At 46.6% G+C, this 22265-nt stretch overlaps 1 protein-coding gene across 1 annotated transcript in view; it reads left to right on the plus strand.

The window, feature by feature from the left end:
- Positions 1 to 3105: 3105 nt before the first annotated feature.
- Positions 3106 to 22265, plus strand: part of LOC134345998 (transmembrane protein 127) — a 64284-nt gene continuing 45124 nt past the window's right edge. The window contains 3 exon segments of the mRNA XM_063047337.1: positions 3106 to 3123; positions 7359 to 7493; positions 7495 to 7744. Of these exon segments, the coding sequence (XP_062903407.1) occupies positions 3106 to 3123; positions 7359 to 7493; positions 7495 to 7744 (403 nt within the window).

Here is a 22265-nt window from a genome sequence, read left to right on the forward strand (position 1 = left end):
GAAAATCGCTTTGATGCCCTATCATCAGGTAGAAGGTTCCTCAGTATAAGAACATGGGCTGTTAGGCTGAGTAACAGTTTCTTCCCCCCCCCCCCCGCCGCCGGCTGTCAGACTTCTGAACTCCCTGCTACCACTCAGTACACATTATTTATGACAGCGCCACTAGCATTATACTGTGGTATATTTAACCATATATTATCTATGCACTTTGTGTCAACTTGGACAGCTATAGAATAATTTTTTTATTATCTGCAAATATTATTGTGTTACTAATATTTTTAGTGCTGTATGTGATACATGTACTGTGTTTGTACCTTGGTCCCAGAGGAACATTGTCTCATTTAGCTGTATACATGTGTATGGTTGAAAGACAGTAAATTTGAACTTGCGAACTTGGTAACGATGGGGCCTTGGAATATTTTCTTATGTTAAAAGCACAACTGAAATCGAGGGTGTCCTGTCTGACTGCATCTTTGTGTGGTACTGAGATTGCAGGGCATCAGACTGCAAGAACCTACAGAGGATAGTAAATCACCGGGGTCTCCCTCTCCCCCCCTCCCGACACCATTTGTGACATTTACCGAGAGCGTTGTATACGAAGGGCCCGAAGCATTGTTGAGGATCCCTACCCCCCATCCCATAATCTCTTTGACCCATGACCATAAGGAAGGAGGTATAGGACTGCCAGACAGTGTATCAGTTTCTTCCTTCAGGCTGTGAGACTAATGAATACCCTGCCACCACCAAGTCTCGTCAGTAGGACAGCGAGCTGTTCACTGTTTAGTTTAACTGTGCTGCACACTTCACATGCATTTTGAATTATATTTTATTAACTTACTGATGGTAATATTTTGTTTTATATGCTGTGTGATATATACTTGTGGGTGCACCAGGGTCCGGAGGAACGTTGTTTCCTTTGGTTGGTATATAGATATAGTCACATGACAACAAACTTGAACTTGAATTTGATTTGAACTTAATTAAGAGAACAATAATATTTGACCAATCTTTGGCATTTATTAAATAGTGCTGCCTGCATTGGGTTAGCAGATATTCAACACTCTTCAGGTTAATTGTAAGGAACATTCTGTGCAACAGAGTTTTCTGAATAACACAGAACAGCACCTTCCTCTGAAGCAGCAAACAGTATTAAACTGAACATTGGTTTAAAATGGAATAAACAGAGTCAAGTCAGGACATTGCACTCTATGGGAGACTAGTGCAAAAAACTGTCAGGGCCCTAGTAGAGATATTTAAATCATCCTTAGTGACAGGAGAGGTACCAGAGGATTGGAGGGTAACCATTGTTGTTCCGCTGCTTAAGAAAGGCTCTAAACATAAACAAGGAAATTATAGGCTGGTGGGTCTGACTTCAGTGGTGGGAAAGTTATTGGAAGGTATTGTAAGGGACTGGATATATAAGTATTTGGATAGTCAAGGACTAAGTAAGGATAGTCAGCATGGCTTTGTGTGTGGTAGGTCATGTCTAACCAATCATATAGAGTTTTTCAAGTAAGTTACCAGGAAAGTGGATGAAGGCAAGGCAATGGATGTTGTTTACATTTACAAGGCATTTGACAGATTCCCACATTGGGGTTTGGTTAAGAACGTTCAGTTGCTCGGCATTCAAGATGAGGTTGTAAATTGGATTAGACATTGGCTTTGTAGAGAGAAGTCAGGCAGTGGTAGTGGATGGTTGTCTCTCTGACTGGAGGTCTGTGACTAGTGGAGTGCCATATGGATTGGTGCTGGGTCTATCGTTTGTCATCTATATCAACAATCTGGATAAAAATCAAATTTGCAGATTACACCAAGATTCAGGGTGTAGTGGACAGTGAGGAAGGCTATCATGGCTTGCAGAAGAATCTGGACCAGCTGGAAAAATGGCAGGTGGAATTTAATGCAGACAAGTGTGAGGTGTCGCACTTCGGTAGGATCAGCCAGAGTAGATGAACGGTAGGGCACTGAGGGGAATGTGGTAGAACAAAGGGATCTGGGAATACATGTCCATAATTTGTTAAAAGTGGCATCAGAGGTAGATAGGGTCTTAAAGAAAGCTTTTGGCATATTGGCCTTCATAAATCAAGGTATTGAGTACAGGAGATGGCATGTTATGCTGAAGTTGTACAAGACACTTGTAAGGCCTAATTTGGAGTTTCGGTCACCTATCTACAGGAAAGATGTAAATAAGGTTGAAAGAGTACAGAGAAAATTTGCAAGGATGTTGCCAGGTCTGCCTCAAAATGGAGGGAAATCCATTTAGAACAGAGATTAGAAGGAATTTCTTCAGCCAGAGGGTGGTAAATCTATGGATGGTTGTGAAGGTGAAGTTATTGAATATATTTAAAGCAAAGTTTGATAGGTTCTTGATTAGTCATGGCGTCAAAGGCTATGTGGAGAAGGCAGGCAAATGGGGTTGAGGGAGATTAAAAATCAGCCATGATGGAATGGCAGAGCACACTCAATTGGCTGACTGGCCTAATTCTGCTCCTATGTCTCACGGTCTTATGGAAATTAGAATGGCAAAGAGAGGGAATGAAATGGATCTGACAGGCAAGGTCAAAGAAAATCCGAAGAGATTTTATATCTATATTAAGAGTAATAGGGTGGCTAGGGGGAGAATGAGTCCCCTTAGAGATCAGCAAGGCCACCAGTGTCTTGAGCCACAGGAGATGAGTGGTATTTTTAATGACTATTTCTCCTCTGTGTTTACTGAGGAGAAAATCATAGTTGCTTTCAAGGGATAAGGGAAACAACTGTTGGAGGGCATTCATATTATCAGGAGGAGGTATTTGCAGCCTTACAGCACAATAATGTGGATAAATCCCCAGGACCTGACTTTTTGAGTGCACCTTTGTGAAATGCTAGAGAGGAAAATGGAGATACTTGCTTCATCACCATCCTCTGGTGAAGTTCCCAAAGACTGGAGTGTTATTCCATTTTGTAAGAAGGGTAGCAAAGACAGGCTAGACAGCCTGACGTCAGTAGTGAGGAAGTTACTCTAGGGTATTCTGAGGATCTACCAGCATTTTGACAGAGAAGCTTGTGTGGTCCTGAGATCCTGAGAGCGATGCCGTCTGGAGCTATGCTCCTGGTAGGGTCACCATGGCGGTAAAGTCGAGGGTGAGGTCCCTGACAAAGAACAATCCAACCAAGACCTCAACGGTGGAACAGGCGGATGAAGATACTTCGAACTCAACGGCTGTGAAGGCGGATGAAGGCTACAACAAATCCATCAGCTCCAATCGTCGTGGTTTCCATGCCATTGTAATCAGTTGGTTGATTTGTGAAGTATCGTGTGCTTCTTGGAGTGCAACATCAAGTACACGTTAAACAAATACACGCACAGGTGCCTTCGCTCTGTGGGCCACTCCTTCAGAATGAAGACCATCATCCTCGACCTCGAGGGATAGCTACGATGACTCCATTTATCAACCCCTTACCCACTCATTTTACCTATCTATATCACTCTGCAGACTCTCCAACCCTCTGAACAACTTGCTTTTCCACTCAATTTGGTGTCATCAACAAACTTAGATATGCTACACTCGGCCCCCTCTTCCAAATTGTCAATCTTCACTGTCAGTCTAGTATTAAACCCTCCCATGTAGCACGAGCAAATTTCTTTGCGAGAATACTGGTCACCTCTACCAGAAGAGATTACAGTGGTCCAAGAACCTGAATCCCCTGGGCCCTGCACCAACTTCTCGGCCACAAAATCACCTGGCCTATCTTTCAATCTTTCACTTCACTTGCATGTAGCATTAGGAGTTATGTGGAGATCATAACCCTCGGGCTCCTGCTTCTTACCTAACACCTTATACTCAATCTGCAGAACCTCAACCCTTGTCATTTGTACCAACTATACAATGACCTGTGTGTAAGTGTAATGAAAGGGATCTGGATTCCAAGTCCAAAGTTCACTGATGGGGTGGTGAAGAAGGCATGTGGCAATAAGTCAGGAAGTCACATTGCACCTCTATAAAAGCAAATAGCCAGAGTATTGAAGAAAGCATTTAGCAGCATACATCAAAGTTGCTGGTGAACGCAGCAGGCCAAGCAGCATCTATAGGAAGAGGCGCAGTCGACGTTTCAGGCCGAGACCCTTCGTCAGGACTAACTGAAGGAAGAGTGAGTAAGGGATTTGAAAGCTGGAGGGGGAGGGGGAGATGCAAAATGATAGGAGAAGACAGGAGGGGGAGGGATAGAGCCGAGAGCTGGACAGGTGATAGGCAAAAGGGGATATGAGAGGATCATGGGACAGGAGGCCTAGGGAGAAAGACGGGGGGGGGGTGACCCAGAGGATGGGCAAGAGGTATATTCAGAGGGACAGAGGGAGAAAAAGGAGAGTGAGAGAAAGAATGTGTGCATAAAAAGGAGTAACAGCTGGGGTACGAGGGGGAGGTGGGGCCTAGCGGAAGTTAGAGAAGTCAATGTTCATGCCATCAGGTTGGAGTGGAGGCTACCCAGACGGAATATAAGGTGTTGTTCCTCCAACCTGAGTGTGGCTTCATCTTTACAGTAGAGGAGGCCGTGGATAGACATGTCAGAATGGGAATGGGATGTGGAATTAAAATGTGTGGCCACTGGGAGATCCTGCTTTCTCTGGCGGACAGAGCGTAGATGTTCAGCAAAGCGGTCTCCCAGTCTGCGTCGGGTCTCACCAATATATAAAAGGCCACATCGGGAGCACCGGACGCAGTATATCACCCCAGTCGACTCACAGGTGAAGTGATGCCTCACCTGGAAGGACTGTTTGGGGCCCTGAATGGTGGTAAGGGAGGAAGTGTAAGGGCATGTGTAGCACTTGTTCCGCTTACACGGATAAGTGCCAGGAGGAAGATCAGTGGGGAGGGATGGGGGGACGAATGGACAAGGGAGTTGTGTAGGGAGCGATCCCTGCGGAATGCAGAGAGAGGGGGGGAGGGAAAGATGTGCTTAGTGGTGGGATCCCGTTGGAGGTGGCGGAAGTTACGGAGAATAATATGTTGGACCCGGAGGCTGGTGGGGTGGTAGGTGAGGACCAGGGGAACCCTATTCCTAGTGGGGTGGTGGGAGGATGGAGTGAGAGCAGATGTACGTGAAATGGAGGAGATGCGTTTAAGAGCAGAGTTGATAGTGGAGGAAGGGAAGCCCCTTTCTTTAAAAAATGAAGACATCTCCCTCGTCCTAGAATGAAAAGCCTCATCCTGAGAGCAGATGCGGCGGAGACGGAGGAATTGCGAGAAGGGGATGGCGTTTTTGCAAGAGACAGGGTGAGAAGAGGAATAGTCCAGATAGCTGTGAGAGTCAGTAGGCTTATAGTAGATATCAGTGGATAAGCTGTCTCCAGAGACAGAGACAGAAAGATCTAGAAAGGGGAGGGAGGTGTCGGAAATAGACCAGGTAAACTTGAGGGCAGGGTGAAAGTTGGAGGCAAAGTTAATAAAGTCAACGAGTTCTGCATGCGTGCAGGAAGCAGCGCCAATGCAGTCGTCGATATAGCGAAGGAAAAGTGGGGGACAGATACCAGAATAGGCACGGAACATAGATTGTTCCACAAACCCAACAAAAAGGCAGGCATAGCTAGGACCCATACGGGTGCCCATAGCTACACCTTTAGTTTGGAGGAAATGGGAGGAGCAAAAGGAGAAATTATTAAGAGTAAGGACTAATTCCGCTAGACGGAGCAGAGTGGTGGTAGAGGGGAACTGATTAGGTCTGGAATCCAAAAAGAAGCGTAGAGCTTTGAGACCTTCCTGATGGGGGATGGAAGTATATAAGGACTGGACATCCATGGTGAAAATAAAGCGGTGGGGGCCAGGGAACTTAAAATCATCGAAAAGTTTAAGAGCGTGAGAAGTGTCACGAACATAGGTCGGAAGGGATTGAACAAGGGGTGATAAAACAGTGTCGAGGTATGCAGAAACGAGTTCGGTGGGGCAGGAGCAAGCTGAGACAATAGGTCGGCCAGGACAGGCAGGTTTGTGGATCTTGGGTAGGAGGTAGAAACGGGAAGTGCGGGGTGTGGGAACTATAAGGTTGGTAGCAGTGGATGGGAGATCCCCTGAGCGGATAAAGTCGTTGATAGTGTGGGAGACAATGGCCTGGTGCTCCTTGGTGGGGTCACGATCGAGGGGTAAATAAGAGGAGGTATCCGCGAGTTGTCGCTGTGCCTTGGCAAGGTAGAGGTCAGTACGCCAGACTACAACAGCACCCCCCTTATCAGCGGGTTTAATAATTCTCCCTAGGCCTCCTGTCCCATGATCCTCTCGTATCCCCTTTTGCCTATCACCTGTCCAGCTCTCGGCTCTATCCCTCCCCCTCCTGTCTTCTCCTATCATTTTGCATCTCCCCCTCCCCCTCCAGCTTTCAAATCCCTTACTCACTCTTCCTTCAGTTAGTCCTGACGAAGGGTCTCGGCCTGAAACGTCGACTGCGCCTCTTCCTATAGATGCTGCTTGGCCTGCTGCGTTCACCAGCAACTTTGATGTATGTTGCTTGAATTTCCAGCATCTGCAGAATTCCTGTTGTTTAAGCATTTAGCAATCTGGTCTTCTTCAGTTAGGGCATTGAGTTTAGGAGTGGGGACTCAAGGTTGCATTTGGGACCACTGCATACAGTTTTGATCATCCTTTTATAGGAAAGACATCAAGCTGGAGAGGGTGCTGAAACGATTTACAAGGATGCTGTCTAAACTGGGGAGCCTGAATTAGAGGGAGAGGTTGGCTACACACAGGAGAATGAGAGGTGACCTCATAGAAGTTCCAAAAGCCAGCAGGGGTATGGAAAAGGTGGATGGCCGTAGTCTTTTCTCCAGGGATGGGCTGTCCAAAACTAGAGGGCAGATACAAGACAATAGGGAGACGATTAAAATCAACCTGACGGTTAGGTAGTTTCTTGACATAGAAGGTAGTGACTACCTGGGATGAGCTGCCAGAGGAAGTGGTTGAGGCGAGTACAATTGCAAAATCTAAGAGGCACTTGAATAGGTACGTGAAGTGGAAGGGCTTGGAGGGTTATGGGCTGAATGTGGACAACTAGGACTTGCAGGGAGGATGCTGTGGTCGGCATGGACCAGTTGGGCCGAAGGGCCGGTTTACTCTATGACTGATGTATTTGGAACGATCTGTCGTGATGCCTTGCACTGTATCTCGGCACACACACACACACACACACAAATGCTAGTGAACGCAGCAGGCCAGGCAGCATCTATAGGAAGAGGTACAGTCGACGTTTCGGGCCGGGACCCTTCGTCTGGACTAAAAGCATTTTTTGGTGTGCGTTGCTTGAATTTCCAGCATCTGCAGACTTCTTCGTGTGTGCCTGTATCTCGGTATACGTGACAGTAATAAACCACTTGCCCTTTGAGTCTCAAGGAGTGGGAACGTACTGTAGCTGAAAAAGTGCACTGGAAGAGCACTTTCCTTTGGCTGCTCTTTGAGGAGGGTGGCTGTGCAGTCACCCAAGTGTTAATAGCGCTTTGTGTCGTCAAGCGGACGCCGGCGACGCGTCAGGCAGCGAGCGGAGAAACGCGCTGGTGCTTTGCTTTCGCTGGCAGCGGGCCGCCCACGGGCAATGGCAGACGGACTGCAGGTCTCACACAACCGCAACCTGCCGGCCGCCGTCACCCAGTGCTTCTCGGTGGTGGCCCTGTGCACGGCGGTGGCCGATCCCAACTGGTTCCAGGTGGTGCCGAACGGCAGCTCGCCGCAGGTCTACGGGGTGGCGTACGTGGTGCGGCTGCAGGGAAACATCTCGGCAGGTAACGAGGCAAAGGGGAAGCGGAGTAGGAGGTATGGTTGTCATACCTGGGAGTGTCATGTAAGGGGAGGAGTCACACCCTAAACTTCCCGGTGCCTGCCTGCAGGCAACGGCGTCTTTCTTGTGCACCGGGTCGACCCCTCTAGGGCGTGTAAACGCGCTCACCAGTTAAAACTCCGTCTGAAACTTTTTCTCTTCAGTCACCCACACGCACCCCCCGCTCCCCGGAAAACAAAATGCATTTTTTCCAGATCCCATTTCGGCACTGAATGTCGAGTCAGCAATGTTTAAAGCCCACTTCTGTTCAAATGCTGCTCTTCACGATCTCGACATAACCTAAAGTGGTGTAAAGTCAATGAAGTTCCTTTTTAGTTCTGTTACCGTTGTAAGGAATGCGACGATTAACTCATTATCTCCTATCAATGATGTGGCTTTTTACTTATTGCCCTTTACACTGCTTGTGTTCAGGTCAGTGAAGGTTCTCCATCTGGTCTTGGCGGTATTCAGCGTTTCCTTCATCGTGCCAGTAGCTTTCTCTCTGCTTTCTCCACTGCCAGTCAAGCAAGGCCCGCGTGGGGACTCAGAATACCGCCGCACGCAAATGTAGAGGGATTCTTTATTGCTATTTCTGTAACAAGCCAGTGTTGTTTGCTCTGGCCTGAACCCCCCCAACCTAGAGAACCAGTGGACCACTCTTCATCTGGCCTCTACCCTTTGACCTGTTTGGCATTGGCGACCTTACCAAGAGCCAAAGCATCGGGCCCTGCCTCCAGCCAGTATATCTCTATGTCACTGAGGCCCATAGGCCTCCAAACCACTGCGTGGTTGTGGCCCTCTTGGAGGGATTTGTATTGGTCAGGATGCCTTTTCCCATTAGGATATTGTCAGCTTTCGACAGCTGATTTTAAAAATGGATTGAAGGAACACTTGACTGCACTGAAAGTTTTGGAATATGGCCTGTTGTGTTTTGAATGTGCAAGTGATTCTACCACCTTTTGGCCATGCTTAATGCCAAAGCAGTCTTGTTATTGCTACTGGTCAATAGTTAAAATTTCAGATGGTAAGTCGTTTGCTGTTTCTTGTCACCTTAACTGTAGGCTGTGCCCCTCTCACAGCTTCTCTCTTCCCATCACTGATTTCTGCACAGTTCTACCCACCCTGAAGACTTTCTTGTCACCTCTCATTTCGTTGTCTTCTCCATCACTTACAAGTTGCTCCAAGTGTTTTATTTCACACTGGTTTCTGACTTAAGGCTTTGACTTCTAAAAATAATATCAGTTGCCAGGCATAGTCTATTTTTGTTCTGGTGTCCGTGGTGGGACAGGGTAATGAGGTATTTCTCTCCTTGGGCTCCCTCTGTTTTTGTGTCCTGGGTTTCTTTGCACTTTAAAACTTTTGAGTGAAAATATGGATTGCTAAATGGGAACTGGTCAATATTTGATGGAAAGACAATGTCTTATCAGCTGGAGAGTCCAGATTGATCAACATCCATGCTTTTAGGTGAGAGGGGGCAAGTTTAAGGGAGATGTGCAGGCATCGTATTTTTTTCTGACACAGTAGTAGGTGTTGGGGCAGGGGTGCTGGTGTAACCAGACACAATAGTGGCATTTAAGAGGCATGGACAGGGAATGGAGGGATATGAAACCATATACAGGCAGATGGGATTAGTTTAATTTGGCATCATGGTCAGCACAGACATTGTGGGCCGAAGGGCCAGTTCCTGTGCTGTACTGTTCTATATTGTATGAGTCAGGATTCCCATAATCAATCAGTTTTCTCTGCCTTTACTTGAATGTTGAACAATCTCCACTAGATTTACTGATGGCGGTAGGACATTAGGGTGCAGAAACCATCGGCTTCCCCAACGAGAAGGGTTAAGATTAAGGTGGATTTGGATGCCGTGTACTAACAAGAGGCTTATCTGCACATTGTGATTGAGATTCCCAAGATCTACTGGCCAGTAGGAGCTTTCTGACAGCCCAGGTAACACTTGTACCTCCTCAGTACAGTAATGAGCAAAAGTCTTTGGCACATATATGTAACCACGGTGTCGAAGACTTTTGCACAGTACTGTATTTGTTGATGTGGATTGGAGAGTGAGTTTGTAATTTTTTTTCTGATTATGAGAACACTCAGTCCTCTTTTATTGTCATTTAGAAATGCATACATGCATTAAGAAATTATACAATGTTCCTCCAGAGTGATATCACAAAAAAAAGGACAAACCAAAGACTAACACTGACAGAACTACATAATTATAATATATAGTTACAGCAGTGCAAAGCAATACCATAATTTGATAAAGAACAGACCATGGGCACGGTAAAAAAAAGTCTCAAGTCCCAATCGACACCTGAGTCCCCGATAGCAGGCGGCAAAGGGGAGAAACTCCCGGTCATAAACCTCCAGGCACCGACAACTGCCGATGCCTTGGAAGCACCCGACCACAACCAACACTGAGTCCGTCCATCCGAAAACTTCGAGCCTCTGACCAGCCCCTCCGATACAGCCTCCCGAGCGCCATCCTCTGCCGAGCACCTTTGACCTTGCCCCGGCCGTCGAAACAAGCAAAGCCGAGGATTCGGGGCCTTCTGCTCCAGAGATTCCAGTTACCACACAGTAGCAGCGGCAGCGAAGCGGGCATTTCAGAAGTTTCTCCAGATGTTCCTCCGTGCTCTCATGTCTGTCTCCATCAAATCAGAATTGTGCACGGTCCCCTACTTGACAGATAACAGACATCACCACCGGAGAGGCCGCGCGCGCTGTGTCGTGCTGCCATCTTCTCCTCCTCCTCCTTTTTGGCAGGAGCAAAGGATGTTGGGAGTAGCGAGGGTGGAGTGCTGCAGGAGGGGTGTGGGACAGGTGGCAGAGAAGGAGTGCCAGGGCCGATGTTGGCACGGGTACACTCTCACACCCAGCCCTGAGACACCAGACTGATTTGATTGCAAACAATTGGTTTATTGATCACTGCAGAATTTGATTCTGGTGCTTCCTGCTCCCTCTCCTCTCCTTCCCCTTTTCCCAGCCGCGATTCCCCTGTCTGTGCCCTCTTCCCACTCTCAATGGAGATCCATATCAGAATCACCTTTATCATAACTCACGTCATGAAATTTGATTCTTATTTTTGCAACAGGATAGTGCAATACATAAAATTACTGCAGCACTGTGAAAAGGTCTGAGGCACTCTAGCTATATACAAGTGCTAAAGACTTTTGGACAGTGACAGGCCCTTGGTAGCAACTTCAGGCAGCCTTGAACTTAATGTTCAAATGGGCTTCATCATTACCCGGTTACACATGTCAGTTCAGTTAAATAAAAGCGGCAAATAAAAGTGCCGTTGAGCTACAGATGGTTTAAAATATAACCTGTATATCAACATTCTTTGTTTAACATGTTCATTTTGTTAAATATGCATCTTTTGCAAAGTGTGTATGGATGTTAAACAGCAGGACTGCATCTGTGTTCTGATACTGGATGGGATTGCACACAGGTGCTATTACGTGGCCTGCTCACACAAATGCTTTTTGGGGTTCACTCCTGAGCTGTATGTGATGGGAAAGTGGTTTCGAGAATCAAAGAGACATAAAGGATTGTCCAATGAAGATGCACTGACCTCTGGAACTCCCGTGTACAATTTGTACGTTCTCATTGGGACTATGCGGATTTTCCTTCCTCAGTCGAAAGGTGCGCCGGTCGGAAGTTAATTAGTCACTGGGGCGGCACGGTAGCACGGTGCTTAGTCCCAACACTTTACAGTATCAGTGACTCCAGTTCAATTCCCACCACTGCCTGTAATGAGTTTGTACGTTCTCCCCGTGGCTGCGTGGGTTTCCTCCTACAGCCCAAAGACCTACCGGTTGGTTGCTCAATTGGTCATTGTGAATTGTCCAATGATTAGGCTAGGGTTAAATCAAGGTTGCTGGGAAGTGCAGCTTGAAGGGCTGGAAGGGCCTGTTCTTCACAGTACATCAATAAATAAATGAGCATTTTGCCCTTCGTGTGCAGGTGTGTGGGGGTAGTAGATGAGAAAATGGGGCAAATTTAGGTTATTAATGTATAAATGGATTGGTATAAATGGTTTGTTAATGATCAGTGCAGACTCGATGGGCTGAAGGTCCTTTTTTGGACTCCAAGATATATGGCACTGAATTGTGGGGATGGGGGTGATAGGTGATACGTGGCCAGTTATACGGATTGGAAAGGCTTAAATGGATATGGGTTAAACTAGCGTTATGTTGCCATAGGGTGGAAGGACCTTATTTCCCTGCTGTATTCCTCTCTGACTCTATTTGTCCCATCATGTCCATGCTGACCAAATCTCTTCTCAACTTTTGGACATTAGCCACTGTTCTTCAAATGCTCATCTGGGTAACTTTTAACTATGATGAGGGCTTCTACCTTCCGCACCCTTTCAGAGCTCTAGACCTTTGCTACTCTTCAAATGAAAAGACTCTGATTTTAATTTTAATGTATCTCCTGATTAATGACCCCAGTACCGAGGGAGATTGATCTTTACTCTGTACTTCTAGCTGAGGACTTCTGGTGAAGGGCCTCAGGCTAAAACATTGGCTGCTTATTCCTCTCCATTGATGCTGTCAGACCTGCTGAGTTCCTCCAGTATTTTGTGTGTGTTGCTCATAATCTTATGAACCTCCGTCAATACCCATAATCCTGCTCAGGCTTCATCATTTAAAAGAAAACTGCCCCAGTCTAGCTTGAAAGTATAGTTTTCTGGTCCAGGGAACATCTCACGAAACTCCTCTGTGCTGCTATTTCATTCTTTCTGTATTGAGGGGACTAGATAGTATGGAGGACTCTCTCTCCAGCCCGACTGTAATACATTTCAAGTGTAGCCTCCAGGCTCTGTGCTTTATAGATAATCTGAATGGCAGGATTTGTGTGCGGAAAAACGTATACAGTACAACAAACTAATACATCAATACAAGGATTCTGCAGATGCTGGAAATGAGTCCCGATAAAGGGTCTCAGCCAAGACGTTGACTGTTCATTCCCCTCCTGAGGTAATGCTTGCTGGCTGGTGGTGCCGTAGCAGCCACGCTGGACTTCGAGTTGTCCCGGGTTCGAATCCAGCTGGCTCCATGCTGTGCTGGGTCGAGCAACAAGCTAGCAACTCAGCCTCATAAAAAAAAGATAAATGTTAAAGAATTGGGAAGGTTACCTCCTGAGGCATAGGAAAGAAAAACAACAACAATAGATGTTGCTTGACCTGTAGAGTTCATACAGCATTTTGTCTGTGTATGTGTGTGTGTGTGTGTGTGTGTGTGTGTGTGTGTATGTATGTATGTATGTGTGTGTATATATATATATATATATATATATATATTGCTCTAAATAAATATAAAGTGTGAAGGAAATTTAATCAATTTTGGTCAAGGGTTCACTCTACAGAAAATCACAATACAGATGTTCTAGGAATGCAATCCTTCCATACTACAAGGGTGTATTATGCTCCTTTAAGTGCATCAATGAATTGGAGGGCTGCAATGTTTCATCTAGGTACATAATGAAGAATAGCTGCTTGTAAATCCAGGGGTGTTGTGTTTCTTTAAATGTTAGTTAATTCAAGACGAAAGGGAAAAAGCTTTGATTTTTAAATATTTGGTCTCGCAGTAATTATTAAGGTATCACGATGTTCCCTTGTGACTTTCCTATATCACATGCAACTGTTAAATATAAGAGAGACGCTTGTTGAGCTAAAAAAGATCAAAATCTGATAGAGATGGAATGTAATCTGATTTGTGCACAGAAAACTCATGCAAGCAAGCTCTACGTTATGGTTGTGAAAATATATTAATAAAATGTTACAATTATTTCATTCATATCCATTCCACATGATCATTTAATTGATCTTTAGCCAGAGGGTGGTAAATCTGTGCAGTTCATTGCCACAGACGGCTGTGGAGGTCAAGGCATTGTGTATACTTAAAGTGGACGTTGATAGGTTCCTGATAAATTCAGGCGTCAAAAGTTACAGGGGGAATGGGGTTGAGAGGGATAATAAATCAGCCATGATGAAATAGTAGAGCAGACTTGTTGGATCAAGTGGCCTAAATCTGTTCCTGCCTTTTGGTTTTATGGTGTTACTGGGAAAAGAAACAGCTGTTCTGTGTGGATATCTCGTCTGAAATAATCAGCCTTGTCTTGCTGATCTTACCTTGGAAATATGTGCAACCAAAATTGGAACATAACAATTTGCGGGCTGAGACTATATACAGTCGTACAGTGCACAATACTGTAGTGATTTTGTGTATTGCACTGTACTGCTGCCACAAAAACAAACACATTTCATGTCATGCGTGAATGATGATAAACCTGATTCTGCTATGGGTGTCTGTTGTGGACTGACAGTGGGAAGGGGGTAGGGAGAAGGGAATCGTGGTTGGGAAAAGGGGAAGGGAGAGGAGAGGGAGCAGGAAGCATCAGTGAAACAATTTAGCTCTCAACTTGGATGGTACAACAACTCTCATTTCCCACAGAAGCCAACCTCATCAAGGGCAATTGCATCCATGGTGCTTGTTAATGTGGGGAGATTGGAATTTCTGCTGCACTTTCCAGTCATTTCGGGTGGCCATGTAGACCTGAGACAGTGTGGGGTCTGTTCTGGTTTTCCTTTGGATCATCTCTGCTATAACAGGGAGACTTTCGATTTTCATTAGGGAGAACACATCAAGAGCAGTGTCCTCTTTTATAAAATTTTCAGGTATATCCTCTTCCAAGGCTAAACAGGACAATCCATCAGCATTTCCATGAGTAGCTGTCCTCTTGAATTCGACCTTGTAGTTGTGTCCTCCAGGAAGCAGAGCCCAACTCTGCGTTCGTGCCGCTGCTCTTCGTGGGACCCCCTTCAGTGGGTCGAAGATGAACACTAGTGGTTGATGCTCAGTAATGAGAGTAAACTCTCTCCCATGCAAGTACTGGTTAAAACACATTACACCCCAAACCAGACTCGGGCCTCTCTGTCAATCTGTGAGTGGTTTTTTCTCTGCAGCGGTAAGGGAATATGATGCAAAGGCTGTGGGGCGTTCACTTTCATTTTACCTAATATGTGATATGACTGCACCTGTACCATAAGGGCGAGGGGTCACAGGAAGGCCTGACTGGATGACGTAGATCATAGTGTGTGAGTACCGTGTCTGATGTCACCATTTCCTTTACCTTTTGGAAAGCCGCCTCACACTGCTTTGTCGGTTGCCATTTCTTCCTGATCTGTAGTGATGAGTTCAAGGGATGGAGCACAGTATCCAGGTTTAGCAGGAACCTGTTATAATAATTGGCAAATCCTAAAAAAGGGCTGCAGCTGTGACACACCCTTGGGCCTCGGGGCATTCGCCACTGCTTGAGTTTTCTCAGCAAGCTCGTGTAAATCTTGTGCGTCAATGGTGTGACCAGAGTAAGTGATGCTTGGTTGAAAGAGTTCACGCTTGTTGCATGGTGCTCTGATCCTATCATCGTTTAATCCTTTTAATACTGCCTTGAGATTTTGGAGATGTTCTTCGTCATCCTTACCGGCAACAATAAAGTCATCCAGGTAACACTGGGTGCCTCAGCAGCCTTGCAGCCCAGCTTTCTGCCTGAATGCAGGTACATATGCCACTCCAAAAATGATAGTGATAGAGCCCTTTGTGAGTGTTTATGCTGAGAAACACTTTGGACTCTTCTTCCATCTCCATCTGTAGATAGGCCTCAGCTAAATCCACTTTGCTGAAGTGCTTCTCGACAGAAAGGTTTGCGAAGATATTGGATTAGATTATGAGGACACGCAGTCCTCTTTTATTGTCATTTAGTAATACATGCATTAAGAAATGATACAATGTTCCTCCAGTGTGATATCACAGAAACAAAGGACAGACCAAGACTGAAAAACGGACAAAAACCACATAATTATAACATATAGTTACAACAGTGCAAAGCAATACCGTAATTTGATAAAGAGCAGACCATGGGCACGGTAAAAAAAAGTCTCAAAGTCTCTCAAAAGTCCCAACATCTCACGCAGATGGTAGAAGGAAGAAAAACTCTCCCTGCCATGAGCTTCCAGCACCGCAAACTTGCCGACGCAGCATCCTGGAAGCACCAGACCACAGTCTGACTCTCAGTCTGTCTGAAAACTTCGAGCCTCCGACCAGCCCTCCGACACCGAGCACCATCTCTGCTGAGCGCTTCAACCCCAGCCCCAGTCACCAGCAACAGGCAAAGCCGAGGATTTGGGGCCTTCCCTCCGGAGATTCTGGATTGCACAGTAGAAGCGGCAGCGAACCGGGCATTTCAGAAGTTTCTCCAGATGTTCCTCTGTGCTTCTCACGTCTGTCTCCATCAAATCAGGATTGTGCACGGCCCCTATTTAACAAATACCGATATTATTTCACCGGAGAGGCCGTGTGTGCTGTGTCGTGCCACCATCTTCTCCTCCCTCCTCTATCCTGCAGTGGATATTGATCTACTTTCAGTACTGAGTTGATAGTGACCTGAAAATCACCACAGATCTTGACAGACGCATTCTGGACCATTGGCACTCCCCATGAGCTCCACTCAACCTTGGAAAGAATTCCTTCAGCCTTTATGTGATTTAGCTCACCGACTACTTTCTCAAGGGTGGTATAAGGCACCAAACAGATTTTGCAAAACTTCGGTATGGCATTTTCATTTAACACTATTTTACCCTTGATATGTTTTGAGTTTTCCAATGCCATCCTTGAACACGTTGAGGTGTCTTCCAGCACCTTTCTTAATTGGCTTTCAGTTGACTCTGAAGCTGAGGATGTGTCATCCAAATGGTGAATGGATTTCCAATCAAGTTGTAGTTGTCTCGCCCAGTCATGGCCCCACAGTACTGCCCCTCCTGTTTTTTTTAACCACATACAAGCCCAATGTAGCTATTATATTTCACTGTTTTGAATGTCATTCCCACAGGAGTTATCTTTTCTCCAGTATAAATTCTTGGATATCTGCAGGCTTCAATTTAGTATCTTTGATATCGTGTTCCAACTCATTTTGTGAAACGTCAAAAACAGCTGAGCTAATGTCCAATTTCATCTTAATTAATTTGTTGTCCACATCTGTTGTAAGCTATATTGCTCGTCTGTTGTTAGTTTTCATTTTATAAGTCTCAGGGCTACTCAGTCCTGGGTCACTCATCATCATCAGATTTTTCAACAATTGCAGACAGATTAGTCCTCCTTTTGAAACTGCAGCTTTTATATTTTTATCTTTTTCTCTTCCTTGTGCATTCCATTTATTTTTGTCTGCGCAATGTGCTCTTTGTATCCTACTTTGTTGCATTTCCTGCAAGTTTCAGCTTTAAAACTGCATTGGCCTGGTGTTCTGGCAGTGCATTTGTCGTTCCAAGCTGTGATGCACCTGGATAACCTCCTGAAGAAGTTGAGGTGATGGTGACCAATCTTGGCTATGGGATTTATGTGATTGGCGCTGTTGGTAGTGAGAACCTGTAGCTCTCAACCTCAGCACCACTGATGTAAACAGGAGAGTGGGCACTGCTGATCTGAACTGGGATACCACTGATGTAAACAGGAGAGTGTACACTGCTGATCTGAACCGGGACACCACTGATGTAAACAGGAGAGTGTACACTGCTGATCTGAACCGGGACACCACTGATGTAAGTAGGGTGTGTGCACTCCTCCCAGCTTACCAAAGTGCTCAAGCGCGTGTTTCTGTGCTGCAGTGCTCCATGACTTTCCACCCTGGGTACAGCAGATGTTTAGAAGTAAAAGCAAGCCTTCAGTTGCTGTGGGACTGGTTGGATGGTTGCATTGGGACCTTGAGGTGTGTTGTGCAGCTGATGGCTTGAAAACGTGTAGTGAAGAATTGGTTGGGTGCAGTAAGGGCACACCCAGTCTCAACAACCTCTCCAACGACTGGATCGGAAGGTCGCTTGTGTACAGATTACAGAGTCTTCAATGCCGGCAGCCATGGATGTCTCCAGACCGCGTTCCCTGCTGCTGACTTCAGTAGCTCTAACGGTCCTGAGCAGATTCAGAACCCCGACTCTGCCGCCATCAATGCGGGTTCCGATGACCTCGGACACCTTCAGAGTGCCTATTGCATAACCTCCAACTCTGACTCCAGTCTGGCCCTTGACTGACAGCACCTCCAGGCTGGGGCTTTACACGCTGCCGCTGGAATCCCAGTCTCCCCTTCCCCCACCACCACTCTGCAATCCCACATCTCTCGGGTCCCACCGCCAGCTCTTGGGTCCTCGGAGACTCTATCTTCCTTTCACCCCAACATCCCAGAACACCCCTCCCCAGACTCTACCAACCCTCTTCCTCCCCTCTGATCCCAGGTTTCATCTATGCCGGGTCTTCACCATTCTGCCTCAGAACATTTTGTCCTCAGTAAGGGCCTCACCTTTGTCCCCCTGTGCCCACACCTCAGTGAGTTCTGTGCCCACCACAACGCTCAGCTCTTCCTCCGCCACCTCAGTTTCCAGGTCTATTTCTTTGGCAAGGACTCTCCACCCTGCATTGATGACCCCTTCTCCTGTCTTCAACCCTCCTTCTCTTCCTGGACACCCCGTCCTGGTCTTCTGCCTGCTCTGGACCTTTTCATTGCCAACTGCCAATGAGACAACAAACTGTCTCAACTTCACCACTGCTCTCTCCAATTCTAACCTCACTGCTTCTGAACACATTGCTCTCCGCTCTCTCTGCACCAATACCAACTTCACCATCAGACCCGCAGATAAGGAGGGTACTGTAGTTGTCTAATGGACTGTCTTCTACTTTGCTGAGGCCAGGCGACAACTCTGAGACACCTCCTCTTACTTACCCGTTGAACAGGGTCCCACGAAGGAACACGAGGCCATTGTCTCCCACATCATCACCGACCTTGTTAACTCTGGGGATCTCCCATCCACCGCCACCAACCTCATAGTTCCCACACCCCACAACCCCAGTTTCTACCTCCTACCAAAGATCCACAAACCTGCCTATCCAGGTAGACCCATTGTTTCTGCTTGTTCCTGCCCCACTGAACTTATATCTGCATACCTTGACTCAGTTTTATCCCCCAGTTCAGTCTCTTCCTACCTACATCGTTAACACGTTACATGCTCCTGATCTTTTCAATGATTTCAGGTTCCCCATTTGTCTTATTTTTACTATGGATGTCCAGTTCCTATACACCTCCATTCCCCTTCAGGACGGCCTCAAAGCTCACCGTTTCTTTCTGGACACCGGACCCAACCAGTTCCCCTCCACTTCCACTCTCCTCCGTCTGGCAGAACTGGTTCTCACTCTCAATAATTTCTCCTTTGGCACCTCCCACTTCCTTCAAACCAAAGGTGTAGCCATGGGCACTCGCATGGGTCCGAGCTGTAACTGCCTGTTTGTCGGCTACCTAGAACAGTCTCTGTTGCAAGCCTACACTGGTGTTACTCCCTAACTTTTCCTACGCTACATTGACGACTGCATTGGCGCTGCTTCCTTCACTCGTGCTGAGCTCGTCGACTTCATCAACTTTGCCTCCAACTTCCACCCCGCCCTCGAACTTACCTGATCCATTTCCGAGCACCTCCCTCTCCTTTCTCAATCTCTATGTCTATTTCTCTGGAGACAACTTATCTACTGATGTCTATTATAAACCCACAGACTCTCACAGCTACCTGGACTATACCTCTTCCCACCCTGTCATTTTTAAAAACACCATCCTCTTTTCTCAATTCCACCATCTCTGCTGTATTGCTCTCAGGATGAGGCTTTTCATTCTAGAATGAAGCACGTGTCCTCCTTTTTCAAAGAAAGTGGCTTCCCTTCCCTCACCATCAATGCAAACCTCAACCGCATCTCTTCCATTACACACACATCTGCTCTAATCCCATCCTCTCGCCACCCTACCAGGGATAGGGCTCCTCTTGTCCTCACCTACCACTCCATCAGCCTCCACGTCCAGCACATAATTCTCCGTAACTTCCACCACCTCAACCCTCCACTTTCAACTTTCCGCAGGGATTGCGCCGTACCCGTCTTCCTTGTCCATTCATCCCTCCCCAGTGATCTCCCTTCTGGCACTTATCTTTGCAAGCAGAGCAAGTGCTAACCTCCTCCCTCACTACCATTCAGGGCACCAAACAGTCCCTCCAGGTGAGACAGCACTTCACCTGTGAACTTGTTGGGGTCATCTACTGTGTCAAGAACTCCTAGAATGGCCTCCTGTATATCAGTGAGACCCAACATAGATTGGGAGACCGCTTTGCCGAGCACCTATACTCCATCCACCAGAAAAAGCGTGATCTCTCAGTAGCCACCTATTTTAATCTCACTTCTCGTTCCAGTTCCAACACGTCAGTCCATGGCCTCCTCTACTGTCGCAATGAGGGCACACTCAGGCTGGAGGAACAACTCCATTTGGCTAACCTCCAAACTGATGGCATGGGCATCGATTTTTGAGCTTCCAGTAATTGCCCCCTTCCTTCCTCTCCTTCACCATTCCTACTTCCCTCACTTGCCGTATCTCCTTACCTGCCCATCCCCTCCTTCTGGTGCTCCTACCCTTTCCCTTTCTTCCATGGCTGTCTGTTCTCTCCTATCAGATTTCCCCTTCTCCAGCCCTTTATCTCTGTCACCAATCGACTTCCCAGCTCTTGACTTCACCCCTCCCCCCTCCCAGTTTCATCTATCACCTTGTGGTTCTTCCTCCCCACCCTCACCTTCTTACTCTGACTTCTCATCTTCTTTCTGTAGTTCTGATGAAGGGTTTCAGCCTGAAATGTCAACTGCTTATTAATAGATGCTGCCTGGCCTGCTCAGCTCCTCCAGCATTTTGTGTGTGTTGCTTGGATTTCCAGTATCTGCAGATTTTCTCTTGTTTGTGATTAAACCTCTCCAGTGCACGGTTTCAGTCCTCTACCATATATTTGTCTCTCTAGTGTGTCAAAGGCGGTAGGGATGGGCAAAAAACTGTGGTCTTGAGAGCATCATCCACATCCTGAGAACAAATAAAAATAATATGAGAGAAGTTTGGGTCACACTTGCCTAAAAATGTGATCGGCTTTCAAAAAATAAATCAACTATCTCAAAAAATAACAGCATGGTTTTAAGACTTCACAGCAATTAGGAAGTGCAGCCCCAGAATAACATGAGGCTGTTCAGGAACGGCAAAATCATCCAGGCCTCCTGAGCTTCTTGCTGATGCTTTCCATTATTCAAAGGCAACCTTCTCAATTACGGCGTCATGAGGGACTACGGATGCTCGAATCTGGAGCAACAAACAATCTGCTAGAAATACTCTGCAGCACCAGCAGCATCTTTGGGGGCATTGTTGGTGTTTTGGGTCAAAACCCTGCCTCAGGACAATTGACAGTTGTGGAGCTAGGAAAAGGATCGATCTAAACTGTAAAGTCTACAATAGTTGAACAGCCTGCCGTCTTGCACAGTTCTGGTCGGTGTGCACATTAACTCACTTGGTCTACACACCAGAAAGCTGTCAGTGACCATGAATCCCCAAACCATCAGGAGTCAGTGCTTTGAGTAAAAAGAAAATTTAGAGGTTTGAAGATTAATATTTGTGTCTCACCTTTTTATACAATGAAGATTCTTGAGCAAACCCTGTTGGAGTGCAGTGATGGCTGTGCAGACAAATTGTTACTGAGTGTCACTCACTGAAAAATGAATAGCAGTCTATCTTGGGCAATCTCTTGGGATCATGGATTCTAGCTGACTTTGTATGATGGGAATAGTTGAAGGGTTTTGCCAGAAGCCTGGGAAAACTTCAGATCAACATTAAACACTGGCCAATAGGACAAATAGATGGAACTGATTAAGGCCCTGAGTAGAAGCCAAAGTTTTTTTTCCTTAAGTAAAAGAGGCAATGTGACACAGCCATAGAGTAACACAGTAAGAAAATAGTCCCTATGGCCTAACTGGTCCATCAGATTCAGATTAATTTTATTTATCACATGTGCATTGTGCAGTGAAATGCTTCATTTGTGTTAACTTCAGAATGTGCAGGGGGCAGCCCGCAAGTGTTGCCAACATAGCATTTCCCACAATGCTCAGCAGAACAACAAACAGAACACCACAGGAAGCAAAACAAGCCAAGTTCCTTCCTCCCACCCCCGCAGATACACAGTCCTCCATCCCCAGGATAGGCTGTCGGTATCTCTGGCCTCCAGAGGACACGCAGATTTGCAGTGCCGCTGCTCTTCGGCTTCCCCAGAGGACACGTGGATTCGCAGTGCTGCTCTTCGACTTCCCCAGAGGACACGTGGATTCGCAGCTGCTGGTCTTCGGCTTCCGTAACGGACTCACAGACTCAGGGCTCCAGACATCAGGCTTTGACTTCTGGACTTCTGATTGACCTATAACCTTTGATCTTTGGTATCAACCCCAGGACTCGCTGACCATGATAAATGAGGACCCGAAACTCCAGGCCTTGAACGCCAGACTCCCCAGTGACCTAGACTCTGAACATACCACGATGTTACCCTCTCTGATTGTCCCTGTTGCCCCTGTTTGGCCCGAACCCCCTGCATCCCCCCCCCC

Source organism: Mobula hypostoma, chromosome 4 (assembly GCF_963921235.1).
Source record: "Mobula hypostoma chromosome 4, sMobHyp1.1, whole genome shotgun sequence".
NCBI lineage: Eukaryota > Metazoa > Chordata > Chondrichthyes > Myliobatiformes > Myliobatidae > Mobula > Mobula hypostoma.